Raw genomic sequence first — 17,087 nt, 5'->3', positions numbered from 1 at the left:
TAAGTGGAGTTGAAATGTGAAGTACTTGGAAAGCAAACATCAAGTTATAGGAAGCCATTTTGATTTCTTGAACAATCTTCTAAGCATTAAGAAAAGGGCAACGTAGTAGTTAAATTTACTGATATAATTTCAGTTAACATAAGGATGAGTAGTTTTTGATGCAAATTTATTACATGGTTAACATAATAGCTATTGAATACATTGATCTTTCATTTAGGGAAATAGAGAACTTTTATTATTTCTTAATAGAACATTCTGGTACTAACAAAAAATAAAAAATAAAAGAAAAATAGTGCCTTGAGCTGTGTAGTCAAAAGGACAAAGTTTAAGTTTGGAAAGCTCTAAACAGGCTTCATGACTGATTATTCAAGTAGGTTGATGCTGGAAAATGGTTTTATGGAATAAAGTGCATGTGATATGTGAAGACTGGAGCAGAATGAATTTATCAATAGTAAAAAGGAAAAGGATGGAAGATGACTAGACACTTTTAAGGAACACTATCAAACTATAAATCCATTCATTGGGTTGTATAGCAGATTTATATTTAGTCTAATTTAGACTATGAGAATTTAATTTAACCCTACTTTCATATTTGAACAGAAAAGAATGCAAATTAAAAAATTTGTGTGTTTGTATTTTGGGGGGGGGGGAGGGAGGGTGGTGGTGGTAAGGGCACTGTTTTGTGGGAAAGGAGCTAATTTTGATTATATTGCTTTCTTCCAGTTTCCCATAGCCTACAGAATAGTCTCATAATAACTTGAGAAAACTGAATTTGGGGTTAAATAACTTGTTCAGCGTCATACAGCTATGTCAGTGGTAAAGCTAGGATTTGACCATATTTTCCTTCCTTAATAAACTACAAATAACTAAAAGGCCGGGGACAGTAGAGATGGGAGTCAGATGTAAGGCCTCTTGTACAAAATCCTGCCTCACTCAGTCATGGTCTCTGGCCAAGAAAAGCGCTTGTCTCTAGAATCAAGTGAGTACATCCCATGGCTCTCTATGAATCAGGAGGATTGAGTACACACTGGAAGGCAATAGCACAAACAGTACCTCTCTATCTTGCCCAAACTCTTAACCAGGGGTCTTCAAACTACGGCCCTCGGGCCACATGCGGCCCGCAGAGGAATCTGATCCGGCCCGCCAGGTTTTTTGGGCAGTGAGCGCAGCCGAGGTGTTACAGTAGGAATTAGTAGTTCATATAGTCCGGCCCTCCAGCTCTCTGAGGGACCGTGATCTGGCCCCCACTTTAAAAAGTTTGAGGACCCCTGCAACCATTAAAACCATGTTCATTTGCCAGAAAACTGGCAGGGAGAGGAGAAAAAGGGAGGGAAGAGTTCTGGAAGTGGGGGCTTAATTATTATCTTTCACTCATTTTGGGCTTCTCTAAGTTATTCAATCCCAGTTTGAAGGCTACTCTGTGAGAAAAGATGGAAAAAAGCATACTTGCAGTGGAAAAAAAATCTAAATTGCTATATTCCTTTATTAGTTAATAAACCAATAAGGGACTCTATAGATATACTGGGAAACTAAATTCTCTAGTCTAAAGAAAACTGTCTATAAATCCAAAATTAATGTTAGGGAGGATAGGGCTATTACTAGTTACCAGAGCTAATACTAGTTACTTAATATGTATAATTTAATTTTTATAATTATTAAGATAGTGATTATACCTGTTTTGCAGATGGGCTGAAGCCAGGGAGTTTTAATGATTTGTCTTAAAATGGACTCGGGAATCACCTGTGACAGATTAGATTATATAGGTCTAAAATGGGGATTAGGAATCTTCTTTTTAACCCTTTGCACTCCGCTGTCCCCTCTCAGGGGACATCGGAATTCTAGCATATCACTCGGATGTCCCCTCTCAGGGGACATTGCAGTTTATTAGTGATTACGGGGAATTGAGTTAATTCAACGCACGTTTCCACCGCAAAGTAGCCTCGAGTAGCTGGTAGCCAATGTCCGGAATGGTTCGGAGTGCAAAGGGTTAAATATGCTTTCTTGGTAATTATCACACCAAAAAGCTTAAGGCTAACCCTAGCCAAGATAGTTCAGTTGGTTAGAGCAGTGGTCAGCAAACTCATTAGTTGACAGAAGCCAAATGTCAACAGTACGATTTAAATTTCTTTTGAGAGCCAAATTATTTAAACTTCTAATGCCACTTCTTCAAAATAGATTTGCCCAGGCCGAGGTATTTTGTGGAAGAGCCACACAAGGGGCCAAAGAACTGCATGTGGCTCGAGAACCACAGGTTGCCTATCACAGGGTTAGAGTATCTTCCTGATATGCTAAAGTTGAGGGTTCAATCCCAGACCAACAGCTACCCCACGAGGGCAGTCAATTTTATCTAAAGGAAAAACAAATTCTTGAGACCTGTATAAAAGGAAACCCTATTTTTTCCTACACTGAGTAAACTAAAATATGTTTAAGGACATTTTCCTCAATGTAAAGCAAGTGTATGCTAAACTAAAATTCTCTTTTATGTAATGTTAACAGATGAGTAGTTCTAGTGAACGTCAAATCTGCATCCTAAATTTAAAATATTTGTGGGTCCCCTATGAGACTATTTGTAAATATGTTCTATATGCTCTAGTATTGAATAAACATTCAATATTATATCACATGGCTCTGGAACTTGCTAGATTTTTATATACAAAAGAACCATGCCTGCCCTAACTGGTTTGGCTCAGTGGATAGAGCACTGGCCTGTGGACTGAAGGGCCCCAGGTTCAATTCCAGTCAAGGGCATGTACCTTGGTTGCAGGCACATCCCCAGTAGGGAGTGTGCAAGAGGCAGCTGATTGATATTTCTCATCAATGTTTCTAACTATCTTCCTCTCTGTGGAGAATCAATAAAATATATATAAAAAACAAAAACATGCCCTTCAAAAAAAAAAATCATAGTTATACCAGCAACCTTATCAACAGAAATTTGTGAGATTCAGATGTGAGCATTTTGTTACTGCCATTTAATTATTAGAGTCACTAATGAAGTATTTTAAAAAGTACATCTATACCTTCAAAGTTTTCATCTGGAGCCTTTATAGTAACTTACTGCCAAAGGCTCCAAGTAGATGAGTTTAATTGCTTGCATCCTCTTAGCTTCTTGCTCTTCACAAGTAGGGGACCTTGTCATCCACACACAGCTGTAAAGTTTATTGCTTATATTTAATCTGTATACAGAACTAATGTCTCATTTGTAAAAAGAGGTGAGAGGAGTTGATCAGAGGTTTCTTGGCTCTAAAATATGTAGAATGCTTTAAGGCAGCTGGAAAGGGCATTTTAGATGTTTTCTGATTTCACCATACCACATTGCCAATCCAAATTAGGAATGTTATCTTTCCCTCAAACTAGTTAATCTAAGAATTTGATTCAGTATTATCCAATTTCCAAGCAAATGCAGATGGGATAGTGATCTTGCCCAAAAGTTACTTAACCACTATTGAGAAGTTACTTAACTTACTGGGCTTGTTTCTTTCATCTGTAAAATTAGGGGAATTATATGAATGTACACTTAAAAAGGTAGGATTTTTATGATTAACACTTCTGTCAGTGGGATGTAATAGGAAAGGGGGAGGATCTGAAATCATATTGTCTAGATTCAGTTCTATTAAGGCCATACCAGTTTTCTCATTTATTGAAGTAGAGATAAAAGTAATTCATAGGTTGTGAGGATTAATAAGAAAATGCACATCAAGTATTTAAGAATACCTAGCATTTAGTAAGGGTTCAAATAAATGTTGCTAGGCTTCATGTCCAGTAATTTTGGAGTATGTGTGTGGGGTTGGGGCAAAAAGAATGGTATTGCTAACTGACACAGTACTGAGTATATACCAGGCACCATTCTAAATGCTTTCTATGTTTTAACTGAATCCTTTTAACAATCCTATTTTGTAGTGCTATTCTTATCTACATTTTATAAATGAGAAAACCCAACAGCGAAATTAAATGCTTTGCCCAGTTTACAAAGCCAGTAAGTGAAGGTACTAGAAAGAATACTAACTCAGCTCAGGTGGTCTAGCTCCAGATGCAATGTTCAGTCACTGTTACAGCTGCTATGAAACATCCTTAAGGTGATGGGGGCTAAGATCACAAAATCAGACTTACCGGGAAAGCAATACTGTGGCCAGTCAGAATCTTTAGATTTACATATTAACCCCTTCAAATTATTTCAAATAAGACCATGTTTTAAATTGCTAACAGCAAATGTTTATTTATGACTGAAGCCAAAAAGAATTTATAAATGCATTTTAATATCTTGCTGATAAAATAGTAACATTCCATCTTTGCAATCTTGCAAGGAATACAGGAAGATATTGTAAAGGCTTTGATGTGTATATCTATTATAACCAGGTAATCAGAACACACATACACACACACATACACACACACCACCTACTTTAGTGTTACACCATACCAACTTTTCAGAAAGGCCATCTTAAAGCTCTACTGGATAGCTGAGTAAATAGCGTCCGAGATTTAAAGAATGGGGAGTAGGGAAGAGATGGAAGTAGTAAGCAGCACACAATTCAAAGCCCACTTTTAAGCACACCACATTATGAATACTAAAAGGATGCGGGAGGGGCTGGGAAGGGAGAGGGAAGGCAATTCAGCATTTTCAGAAAGAGCATTTGGCAACATTCAACGCATAAGGAGGCTGTGTTTGGGACCATCCACTCTCTCCAGCTTCTCAAAGTGTTTCCTGGCGTTGCGAATGTTGATAAGAGTAGCTGCGGACGGGATCGACGGATCCGACATCACCACCATCACGTACGTGTTTGACGTGAAGATGTCGATGAAAGCAGCGAAGTTGGAATTTCTAACTTCCATGCTCTGGAAAGAAGCGGCCAGCTTACTGCAGCTCAGCTTGAACTGCTTGATGATGTTGCTGATCTTCTCGAACCGGTGCACGTCGCGCTGCTCCTTGCACTGGTAGTGGGAAATGACCAGGAACGTGGCTCTCTCGAACAGCAGAACTTCATCGGCCTCGATGATCTGGGCAAAATTCCTTAGGTTCATCTCCAGCTGCTGGACATTGGGGATCAGCTGGTAGACAATGCTGGACCAGGCCTTGTAGAGCGTTTCATCCCAGATGGATGTTCGAAAACAGGCGCACTCCAGCGGGCGGGACAGACGCCTCAGGTCTTCCTCTCGCTCTTTAAAAATCAGGTCACGCTGGTCCTCCTGCACCAGATCCATCTTGTGCACCAGGCAGAAGATTTTGGCGTCGGGAGAGTTCTGGAGGATGGCCTCCAGGCACGACTGGTAGTAGTGCATGTCCTTTTCCAGCTCGCGGCTCTCCACGTCAAACACGTAGATGAGCACCTCGACGTTGCGGAAGATGTTGTCCCGCTGGCTGGTGAAGTAATTCTCCATGAAGGTGTCCTGGCCGCCGCAGTCCCACAGGTTCAGCACCAGGTTGCCCAGGAATCGGACGTGGGAGTGCTCCACATCGATGGTGGCGCCCAGGCGCCGGGTGTCGCGAGCGATGTAATTGGCAAAGATGATCGACCTCATGCTGGTCTTCCCCGACCCGCTCTTCCCCATCAGCAGCACCTTTTTCTTCATGGCCGTATTGGGCATCACCCGCCGGGAGCCGCCGCGGACTGGGCCTCAGGGCGCGGCCTCGCTGCAGCGCGGACGGAGGGAGGGAGCGAGCGAGCGAGGGAGCGGCCGGACGTTCGGAGGGCTCGGCAGGCTGGGCCGCGCGGCGGAGCAAGGCAGGGAGGCCGAGAGAGCGGGCTGGGGTTGGCAAGGCCCGGCGGGGTGAGCGCTGCCGCGGGAGACAGAAGCAAACGGCTGCAGCAGCTCCACCGACCGCTCGCCTTCCGGTGAGGAAAGCCGCTGCGTCTCGGCTGCCACCTACTTCCGGCGGCGATCTCGCGAGAACTGCCCGCGCTCGCCGCCCCAGCCTGAGGAGCTCTGATAAACTGCTCTTTAATAATGAGACAGAGCAGAGGCCTCGGGACCAGGAAATGGAAGGGGAACCCAGGATTCTAGTGTCTTGTTCTTTTGTTCCAGCTGGGTTTAGGGTCGCAGAGGTGTACGCGGGTGGTCGTTTGGGAGAATACTGCCCTCTCGCGGCCAGCCCGCCCCTAAGACGTGATGCCGGGGTGTCTGGGTGATGGTGGGCCCGGGCGGGAGGAGGGGGAAGGAGCTCAGCCCAGTGAGGCCTCCCCAGGTCTCCTGTTTGCTGAGAACCAGGGCAGGGCAAACGCCTACTGAACAGGCCAGGGAAGTTAAGTGATGGCCCAAGGCTACCAAGCTGCACGGTAGTAAATGTCTGCTGAGCAATATCCCGACTCCCAGTTCGTGCTTTTTCTCCTTGGAAGTTCCTTTCTCACATCTCCTTTTCCGGTCATCTCAGACTTTAGAATTGACAATCAGCTCTCCAGAGCTTGAGGAAACTATAATATGGAACCTGTGCCTTAGCTCTATTCTCACAATGACCCTATGAATAAATAACCCAATTTTCAAGTGAGTAAATCGAAGCTTGGAGGGGGTTAAGTAGCATTGGCAAGTTATACATCTATTAAGTGATGACATGCAATTTTACCTAAAAAATATAAATAGTATCTTTAATCTTTAAGGTGTACAACATGATTTGATCATACACAGTGAAATGATTACTACAGTCAAGCTAATGAACATACCTTTGTGGTGAGAATATCTGAAATCCACTCTTAGAAAATTTCCAGTATTCAATACAGTATTAACTATAGTCATCATGCTTTAGGTTAGATCTTTATCCTACTAACTGCACCCCCCTATTTTCCCCACCTCCCTTACCTCTGTTAACCAGTCTACTTTTTGCTATTATATATGTAAGATTCTATCCTTAAGTGAGACCTTGCAAGCTTTTTTCCCTTTCTGTGTCTGGTTTTATTTCATCCATATTGTTTGCAAATGGCAGGCTCTCCTTTTTAAAAGCTGAATAATATTAATATTACATTTGCTCATATAAAGCATCATTTCTCTTTTAATGTAAAAAGCTTACTTTCTGTTTAAAAGTTAATATACTTTGAGTAAGTCATCTAGAATATTCTTTAACAGCATATTCTATAAACAGATGAGATATTAACAGATTTTGGCTAAAATATATCAATAGCAGAATTCCTGCTGTCCCATGGATAGGTTAACATTTTTTTTTTATTTTTAGCATTTGAGCTATGAAATTCTTCTTGTATTTCTGTTGGATTATGGTGATGTTTCCCCCCAGTTTTATTGAGATATATAGTTGACATATAACATTGCATTCATTTTAGGTGTACAACATAATGATTTTATATTTAGCCAAATAACTACTACAATAAGTGTTTTTTTTTACCTCAATATATTTAAAATTATTTTCCTTATGATGAAAATTTTTTAGGTCTACTCTTAGCAAATTTTAAATGTAAAATGCAGTATTGTTAACTATAACCATCAAGTATTGTAGTACATTATATTCTTAAAACTTATCTTTAAGTGGAAGTTTGTACCTTTTCTTTTAATTTTATAATTTTTAAATTCTCACCGAGGATATTTTTCCAATGATTTTTAGAGAAAGTAGAAGAGAGAGGGAAAGACAGAGAGAAACATTGATGTGAGAGAAACACATGGGTTGGTTGCCTCCTGTAAGGGCCTGGTAGGGCCCAGGCTGCAAAGGAGGCTGCACTGAGGTACATGCCCTTAACTGGAATTTAATTCAGGACCCTTTGGTCTGCAGGCCAATGCTTTACTCACTGAGTCAAACTGGTCAGGGTGGAAATTTGTACCTTTTCACCATCTCCACTCATTTTACTCACTCCCCAACCTCTACCTCTGGCAATCACCAATCTGCTGTGCCAATGAGTTTTTCATTTTATTTTTTAGGTTCCACTATTAGTGAGATCATACAGTATTTGTCTTTCTCTGTCTGACTTATTTCCTTAGCATAATGCCTTCCAGATTCATCCCTATTGTTGCAAATGGCAGGATTTCTTTCCTTTTTATTGCTGAAAAATTATCTCTCGTATTTTCTTCACCATTAGTTCATCTATGTACAGTTGCATTGTTTCCATATCTTGACTATCTATATATCTATCTATATATATATATATAAAAGCCTAATATGCAAAGGGATTTGCATATTAGGCTTTTATATATATATATAGATATATAGATAGTCAAGATATCTCGGGATTTTGACCTACCAGGAGTTTGATTGCTCGCTATGACATGCACTGACCACCAGGGGGCAGCGTGGAATGAAGGGAGGCCTACGTCAGCCAGGGAAAGGAGGCCCAGCATTCAGCAGCTGCTAGGGACCCTATCTGTGCACGAATTTCGGTCACTGGGCCTCTAGTTATAAATAATCCTGCAATGATCATGGGGGGGCGGGGGGGGGGGAAGAGGATGTTACACTTACCTTTTTTAAAAAAATATATATATATATTTTATTGATTTTTTTACAGAGAGGAAGAGAGAGGGATAGAGAGTTAGAAACATCGATGAGAGAGAATCATTGATGAGCTGCCTCTTGCACACCCCCTACTGGGGAAGTGCCCGCAACCACGTTACATGCCCTTGACTGGAATCAAACCTGGGATCCTTCAGTCCTCAGGCTGGCGCTCTATCCATTGAGCCAAACCGGTTTCGGCTACACATACCTTTTTAAGATAGTGATTTTGTTTTCTTTGAATATATGCCTGGAAGAGGGATTGCTGAGTCATATGGTAGTTCTATTTTTAATATTTTTAAAAAATTGTTTTTAATTGTCAAAAGTATTACAGATGTTCCATTTTATTCCTCATTGACTCTCTTCACCCCACACCAGAACCCCACCGCCAGACCTTCACTGGACTATAAATTTTAAAGGAAATACCATATTGTCACAGAGGCTGCACCAGTTTACATTTCTACAAACAATGCACAAGGATTAACTTTTATCCACATCCTCACCAACATGTTTTCTCGTCTTTGATGATAGGCATTCTAACAGGTGATATATCATTGTAGGTATTTTTTTCTATAAATATGGAACGCTTCACAAATTTGCATGTCATCCTTCCGCAGGAGCCATGCTAATCTTCTCTGTGTCATTCTAATTTTAGCACATGTGCTGCTGAAGTGAGCACTATCATTGTGGTTTTGAATTGCCTTTCCCTGATAGTGATGTTGAACATCTTTCCATGTATCTGTTGGCCATTTGTGTGTCTCCATTGTAAAAATGTCTATTCAGTTTCTCTGCCCATATTTTCACCTGATTTTTTTCTAGTGAGTTATATATTTTGGATATTAACCCTTATCACATAAATGACGTGCAATTTTTCTATCTCTCTGTCCCTCTCCCTTCCTTTCTGAAATCAATAAAAATATATTAAAAAATAAAAAATTCCCTTGCCTTTGTTTGCCACCAGTCTCTGCTCCCACCCTGAGACTGAGGCAGTCACTCTTCTACTTTCTGTCTCTATTAATTTGCCTTCTTTAGAAATTTCATGTAAGTTGAATCATACATACACACACACACACACGTATTTTCCGGCGTATAAGACGACCCCCCTAATTTTACAGTTAAAACATAGGTTTAGGCCTATATTCGCTGTATAAGACTACCCCCCACTTCCGAGGCAACACCAGTTCTTTTTTTTTTTTTTTTTTAACATATTAATACTATTTTATTTTATTTTATTTATTTTTTAAATATATTTTATTGATTTTGTACAGAGAGGAAGGGAGAGAGATAGAGAGTTAGAAACATCGATGAGAGAGAGTTATTGATCAGCTGCCTCTTGCACACCCCCTACTGGGGATGTGCCCGCAACCAAGGTACATGCCCTTGACCGGAATCGAACCCGGGACCTTTCAGTCCCCAAGCCGATGCTCTATCCACTGAGCCAAACCGGTCTCGGCACCAGTTTTTTTTTTTTAATAGACTGCCTCTCTGACTCTGGCCAGTCTGAGCAGGCTTTTTTTTTGTTTCAAAAGTCGTCTTATACGCCAGAAAATATGGTACTTGAAAAACTTGCTTCTTTCTCTTAGCATAAGGTTTTTGAGGTTCATCCAATATTATAGCATGTATTGAAATTCCAAATATTTTTGCTGAATAATATTCCATACACTACTGTATTTTGTTTGTTCATTCACCAGCTAATGGAAACTGGGATTATTTCCAGTTTTTATGCTATTAGGAATAATGCTTCCATGAATGTTCATGTTAAAGTTTTTGGGTGGACATACGTTTTCATATCTTTTGGGTAAATACCTATGAGTGGAATTGCTGGGTCATCTGGTAAGAATATGTTTAACTTTTTAAGAAATTGTCAAACTATTTTCTAAAGCAGCTGTACCATTTTACACTCTTATCAGCAATGTATGAGAGTTCCACTTTATTCACATCCTTGGCAACAATGTTGACTGATAGCATTCTAATGATTCTGAAAGGGAGTCTCATTATGGTTGTGGTTTACATATCCTTAATGATTATTAATGTCATGCATTTTGTTGGGGGTCTTGAAGACCACCACCAGGCTCAATGATTTGTTAGGAGGATTCAGAGGACTCAGTATGTTGTCATACTAATGGCTTTGATTTATTACAGTGAAAGGACTTATAGCAAAAGCAGCAAAGGAAAAAGGCAAATGGGGTGAAATCTGGAGGAAAACAGCCACAGGTTTCCAAAAGTTCTTTCCCAGTGAAATCACACAGGATGTGCTTAATTCTCACAAGCAATGAGTTGTGACAACACGTGTGAAATATCTACAAGGAAATCTCATTAGGGTCTCATGGCCCAGGGTTTTTATTGGGGGCTGGCCACACCGGCACCATTTACCCTAGCATGTACCAGAATTCCAGGTTCCCAGAAGGAAAGTAGGTGGTCAGTATAAACCACATTGCTGGAACAGTTTAGGCACAGCGAGCCATTATTATCAGGGAATGGCCAGAACTCTCCTCAAATCCAAGTTCTTAGCCAAGGGCAATCCTTGTAAGCAGGACTTTCCAAGGATAGCAGTTTCAGGCTTGCTATGTTAACTCTTTTCTGCACAAGCATCTTTTCATGTGTTTATTGGCATTCATATATTTTCTTTGGTGAAATCTCTTAAAACCTCTTGCTCTTTTTTAATTGGGTTGTGTTATTTTGAGCTGTAAGAGTTCTTTGTATATTCTGGATACAAGTTCATTATCAGGTAAGTGATTTGCAAGTATTTCTCCCAGTCTGTACTTATCTTTTCATTCTCTTAACAGGATATTTTGAAGAATTAATTATTATTAGTTTTATGGATTATGTCTGAGTTTCACAAAGATTTAGTTATTTGCTTTCACCTAAATATTTTATAATTTTAGATTTTACATTTAAGTGTCTGAAACATTTAAAAAATGTTTTTGTTTCAGAGAGAGAGATAGAAACATCAATGATGAGAGAGAATCATTGATCATCTGCCTTCTGCACATCCCCTACTGGGGATTGAACCGTCAACCTGGGAACATGCCCTGACTAGGAATGGAACTCTGATTTCCTGGCTCATAGGTCGTTTAACCCCTGAGCCACACACACTGGCCAGGCTGTGATTAATTTTTTAGTTAATTTTTGTATGAAGTGATGTTATTGTATAAATTTTCTTTTTTCCCCCTGCATATGGATTTCCAATTATCTCAGCATCATCGAAAGACCATCCTTTCCTCATTCTCATTGAATGTCCTTGTTACCTTTTTTGAAATCAATAGACCATAACTGTAAGAGTTATGAATTCTTCATTGTGTTCCTTGATTTATATGTCTTTTCTTAGTCAGCATCATACTGTCTCGATTAACTTAGTTATAATTTTGATAATGTGTAGAAATTGGGTGTTTTAAGTCCTCTTTGTTTTTTTCACAATTATCTGGCTATTCTAGGACCTTTGACTTTCTATATAAAATTTTAGAATCAGCATGCCAATTTCTATTTAAAACATTTGCTGGGATTTTGATGGGTATAGCATTGAATCTATAAATCAATTTGGGGAGAATTGCCTTTTTAACAATATTGCATATTTTGATCTATGCACATGATATCTCTCTCAATTCATTTAGATCTGAACTTATCTCAGCAGTGGTTTATAGCTTGCACAATAAAAGTCTTGCTCTTATAGGGTTAAATTTATTGCCACATATTTGAATCATTTTGATACTATTGTGAATCAAATTGTTTTATTAATGTAACTTTTGGATTATTTGTTGCTAGTATATAGAAATTCAATTGATCTTATCTCCTGCAGCCTTGCTTAACTTGTTTCTTGTTTTTTTTTTTAAATAAAACTTTTAGGATTTTCTACATATAGGATCATGTCATCTGCAAATAGAGTTTAGTATTTTCTACACAGAGGGTTATGTTATCTGTAAATGCAGTTTTATTTTTTCCTTTTCAATCTGGATGACTTCAATTTTTGTTTTTTACTCGACTGGTAATAACCTCCAGTAGGATGCTGAGTAGAAGTGGTGAGAACAGACATCTGGTCTAGTTCCTTACATCAGGGGAGAAGCCTTCAGTCTTATTACTAAGCATGATGACAATTGTAGTGTTTTTGTAAATGCCTTTTTCAGGTTGAGGAGATTCCCCTCTTTTATTAATTTCTTGAGGATTTTTATCAAGAATGAGCATTGGATTGTGTCAAATGCCTTTTCTATATCTATTGAGAATATGAAATATCTGTTGTCCTTTATTCTATTGGTGTAGTATATTACATTAATTAATTTTCAAAACAACCTTGTATTCCTGGGATAAACCTCTCTTGGTCATAGCATTTAATCCTTCTTATATGTTTTTGGTGTCAGTTTGTTAGTATTTAAAAAGGATTTTTATATTTATATTCATGAGAGATATTGACCTGTAGTTTTTGTGTGACAATTTTATCTGGTTTTGGAATTCATGCTGGCCTCATAGGATGAGTTGGGAAGTTTTCCTTCTCTATTTTTTGAAAAAGTATGCATAGGATTGGTATTATTTACTCCTCAAATATTTGATAGGATTTATTTGCTCCTTATTTTTCCTTCTTGATACAATAGTTTATAGTGATATACTTTGGCAATATTTTGGACATCTGCTTCTCCCTCTAGATTAAGTTGTGTGAGGGCACTGTTCTTGTGTCTATCCTTCAGTACCCTGGCTCCTCTGAGAGTGTTTGTAAAATAAATGAATGGTCAAATGGTAGAGGTCCAGTTTGTGTATCATGAAGAGATAATCTTCATTTGGTGCCAATTAAGTTTAGAAATCTAAAATATAGTTAAAGATGCTAACAGTGTTTTGCTAAAGTGCTTTATGCTGAGAGGAGTAACTAAAGATTTTCAACAATTTTCTAAAAGAGTAGATTTTCAGGTAGTATGTAGCAATGAGTTTGGGGAATAAAAATTATGTAGTTTCACAGCATATAAATTTTATGAAAACATTTTGGGGAAAATAGTAAATAAAGATGGCCATATAGAATGGAAAATGTAAAATTTTAAGATAAAATGCCATTTATAGTGGTCTTTAAGATCTCCAGCTTACCTATTCATTCTTTGTCTTTTTCTTGGGTGGAACCGCTTGAAAAGAAAGTCCTGGGAAAGTCTGAATCCCGGCTCTCATACTTAATAGCTATGTCATCTTTTTTCTGTTTTGTTTTTGTTAATTCTCATCCAAGAATATTTTATTCCCCATTGATTTTTAGAGACAGTGGAAAGGGCAGAAAGAGAGAGAAAGAAACATCTATGTGAGAGAGACACATTGATTGGTTGCCTCCTACACAAGCTCCAACTGAGGCCAGGGATCGAACCTGAAACCCAGCTATGTGCCCTTGACTGGGAATTGAACCCAAGACCCTCCAGTGCATGGGTTGACGCTCTAACCACTGAGAAAACACTGGCCAGGGCTAGCTATGTTATCTTGAGTGAGCTTACCTCCTAGGTTCAGTGTTCTTGTACTTTGGGTCTGATAGATTTATGTTAGTTTTAAGAGAGCTTATGGGAAAGTAGCAGAGTATATAATGCATAGCAAGTGACAGTAAATTGTATATAGTAGGCAAGGACACTTTGGAACAGAGAGAAGTGTTTAAATGAGTTAGAGTTGACTGGAACTAAACATGGGCAGTACGTGTAATGAGGGTGGCAGGGGGAGTTGTCCTGCCTAGCACCTGCTCTACAGAAATACCCAAGACAAATTAGTGTTGAGGCTTATTTATTCACACCACCTTTGTCTTTCAAAATCTCCACCCCCTGTTGAGGGCAGGGATGGAAGAAGTTGGGAGTGTGATGGGTTGTCCACAAGCCTGCTATCCACAAGAGCAGTTTGATTGGGGGTGGTTCTCATCAAAGTCTAGGGGCATGAATAGGACATTCTTCTTCTGGAAGATTCATGGAGATGTTTAGTCAGCTGCCAAGAGAAGGCTGGTGCTCAGTACGATAGTTCCTCTGTAAGGGCCATGTGATTGGTGCTCCCTGGCAGTGGGTAGGATTGCATTCATGCTTTGCCTTGCCTTCCACTAGCTCCCACTTCGCCATCTTGTCCACTAGGTTTCCATCCTCCCTTTTAGGACTCTGACCTCCTACCAGGAAGGCCAGGAGCAGCTTCACTCTCCACTGTTCTTGTCTTTTTTAAAAAAAATATATTTTATTGATTTTTTACAGAGAGGAAGGGAGAGAGAGATAGAGAGCTAGAAACATCGATGAGAGAGAAACATCGACCAGCTGCCTTTTGCACACCCCCTACCGGGGATGTGCCCGCAACCAATGTACATGCCCTTGACTGGAATTGAACCTGGGGCCTTTCAGTCTGCAGACCGACGCTCCACCACTGAGCCAAACCAGCTTCGGCTGTTCTTGTCTTTTTTTAATCTCAACCAGGATCGGGGAGGATCCTGCAACCGAGGTATGTGCCCTTGTCTGGAATTGAACCTGGGACCCTTTGCTCTATCCACTGAGCCAAACTGGCTAGGGCCCCTTCACTGTTCTTAAGAACAATCAGGAAGCTTGCTCCCCCTTTGATCCACCTTTTTTACTTTCTTGAGTTGGGGTTGGCAAACATTTTCTATATAAAGTTATATAGTAAACTATGGTGTTTCTCCTTTTTTCGCGTCCTGCATGGGAAAATGACAGGTTCCTGAGGGGAGGTGCTGGGAATTAAGAAATTAGAGAAAGATGCCGAAGCCGGTTTGGCTCAGTGGATAGAGCATCGGCTTGTGGACTGAAGGGTCCCAGTTCCATTCCGGTCAGGGGCATGTACCTTGGTTGCGGGCATATCCTCAGTGGGGGGTGTGCAGGAGGCAGCTGATCGATGATTCTCTCTCATTGATGTTTCTGACTCTCTATCCCTCTCTCTTCCTCTCTGTAAAAAATCAATAAAATATATATTAAAAAAAAAAGAAATTAGAGAAAGAAAGAGACAAGAGGTAGAAATAGATTCATAAAGCTGGGCGCTAGGTGGGTACCATCTCTCTGATGGAGACAGTCACACTCACCACAGACAACACAGCATATTTATTGGCTTCCAAAGGGGAGTTTAAGGTCAAAAGGAGTTTTGGGTGTGCCCAGATCCTATTCATCAAAATCTGGGTAAGCTCCTTATTTTTTAGTACAAGATTTAGCATATCAAGACCTGGGTGAGTCAAGGTCCTATTTGTTCCTCATTCCAAGCAAATGGATTAAGAAATCAGTATTGATAACAGGATTCTGCCAGTGCCCTTGGGCTCAGCTGATAAGAATTAAAGAATGTCCCATGTGCCTTCTCAGGTGGCTCTCTACAGTAAACGTTTTAGTTTTTGAGGGCCAACAAGAAAATTCAGGAATATTTTCACAAATTCTTGACAAGATTCAAAATTTTATTTATGGATACTGAAATTTGAATTTTATTATTTCATTTGTCATGCAATATTTTTTTTAATGCTTTTCAACCATTAAAAAACATACAAACCATTATTAGCTTGCTTGCCAAACAAAAACAGGTGGCCTGCTGAATTTGGCTTGCTGACTTCTGTTCTGCAGCCTAACATGGAAGAAACCCCCCCAAATAACCTCTGAATATTAAGTTTCCTGAAGTCTAATAATCCTCCGACTGACTGACACACTCTCTCACTAAAACAAAGCAGAAGTGTGGGAAAGAAAAATAAGCATAAGGATGATCAGTACTTTAAGCTCCCATTTTCACTAACCAGGAAGTCTTAATGTTTAATTCCACACAACCTACCAGAGCAGAGTAAACGAGGGTCCCAGACTAGAAATTTGGAAGCTGGAGGCTTCTGGGAGGATCTGGTAAGCTGCAATACTATACGGGGAAGGCTCCTTAGAGAGGGCAAAAGAATCTTAAGAAGCTGTGCTTCCTACAGTGTGGTTCTTGACGCAGCAGCATCAATAGCACTTGTTAGCTTGTTAGATACAAAGTTCTCTTCCTACCCCAGACCTACGCAATCAGAAGCTCAGGGGTGAGCCCTGGCAATCTTATTTTTATCAAGCCAGCTGATTCTGATGCACAACTAACTAACTAACTAACTAACAAACACTTAACCACCGTCCCTCTGCCCCATCATTGTTAGCACCTGCAGAAGCAATTGAGCACCCACCCAAAAGGCAAAGGCCAGCTGCCCTGAAACGCCCTGTTCCCAAGAGTGCGAGGTCTACGGGTGGAGTCAAGGGCATTGATTTCCGCAAGAAAGACCTGGAAATAGTATTTAAGGCCAGCCTTCCGGAAGTCAAGGGATGCCTTTCTCTAAGAAAGGATTCTATGGTCCTTAGAGCTAGAAAATGCCACCCAATATGGTGACAGCCCTTTGGCATAGGCGATTGTTGACTTGCTCCCCCACGAGCTTTCCAAAGCTTTTCCCTGTTCTCCAGGTTTCTCCAAGTTCCAATGAGCCTTTGCGCTGGGCCTGCCAGCCGAGGCGCTGGGAGCCTTCTGACCTCACAAAGGGCCCCTGTGACGGCATGGCCACCGGAGGCGAGCCTACGGGCCGCGGTGACGTCACAGAGCCCCGCGGCCCCGCGCTGTGGCTTCCAGGGCCGGGGGCGGCTGCGGGCGCAGTTGGGCCTGCAGAGGCCGGCGGCTAGGTGCATGCACCGGAGCTCGCGGGGCTGGCGCTGCCCACGCTCAGTGCTTCTCTCGTGCAAGGCCAGCTCAGGAAAGG

General features: G+C 40.5%; 1 protein-coding gene across 1 annotated transcript; it reads right to left on the bottom strand.

Moving 5' to 3' along the window:
• Window positions 1–4,233: 4,233 nt before the first annotated feature.
• Window positions 4,234–5,852, bottom strand: RRAGA (Ras related GTP binding A). The gene has a single exon (XM_084898088.1). It carries the CDS (start codon window positions 5,581–5,583, stop codon window positions 4,642–4,644), a length of 942 nt encoding a protein of 313 aa, XP_084754214.1. The 5' UTR covers window positions 5,584–5,852; the 3' UTR covers window positions 4,234–4,641.
• Between the last annotated feature and the right edge of the window lie 11,235 nt (window positions 5,853–17,087).

Source organism: Pipistrellus hanaki, assembly GCF_964339955.1.
Source record: "Pipistrellus hanaki genome assembly, chromosome: 11".
In the NCBI taxonomy this organism is placed as follows: Eukaryota; Metazoa; Chordata; class Mammalia; order Chiroptera; family Vespertilionidae; genus Pipistrellus; species Pipistrellus hanaki.
This window is presented reverse-complemented; position numbering and strand designations above follow the sequence as displayed.

Coding starts and splice junctions, on each gene's coding strand:
- RRAGA (XM_084898088.1), bottom strand. CDS start 5,583: ATGCCCAATACGGCCATGAAGAAAAAGGTGCTGCTGATGGGGAAGAGC.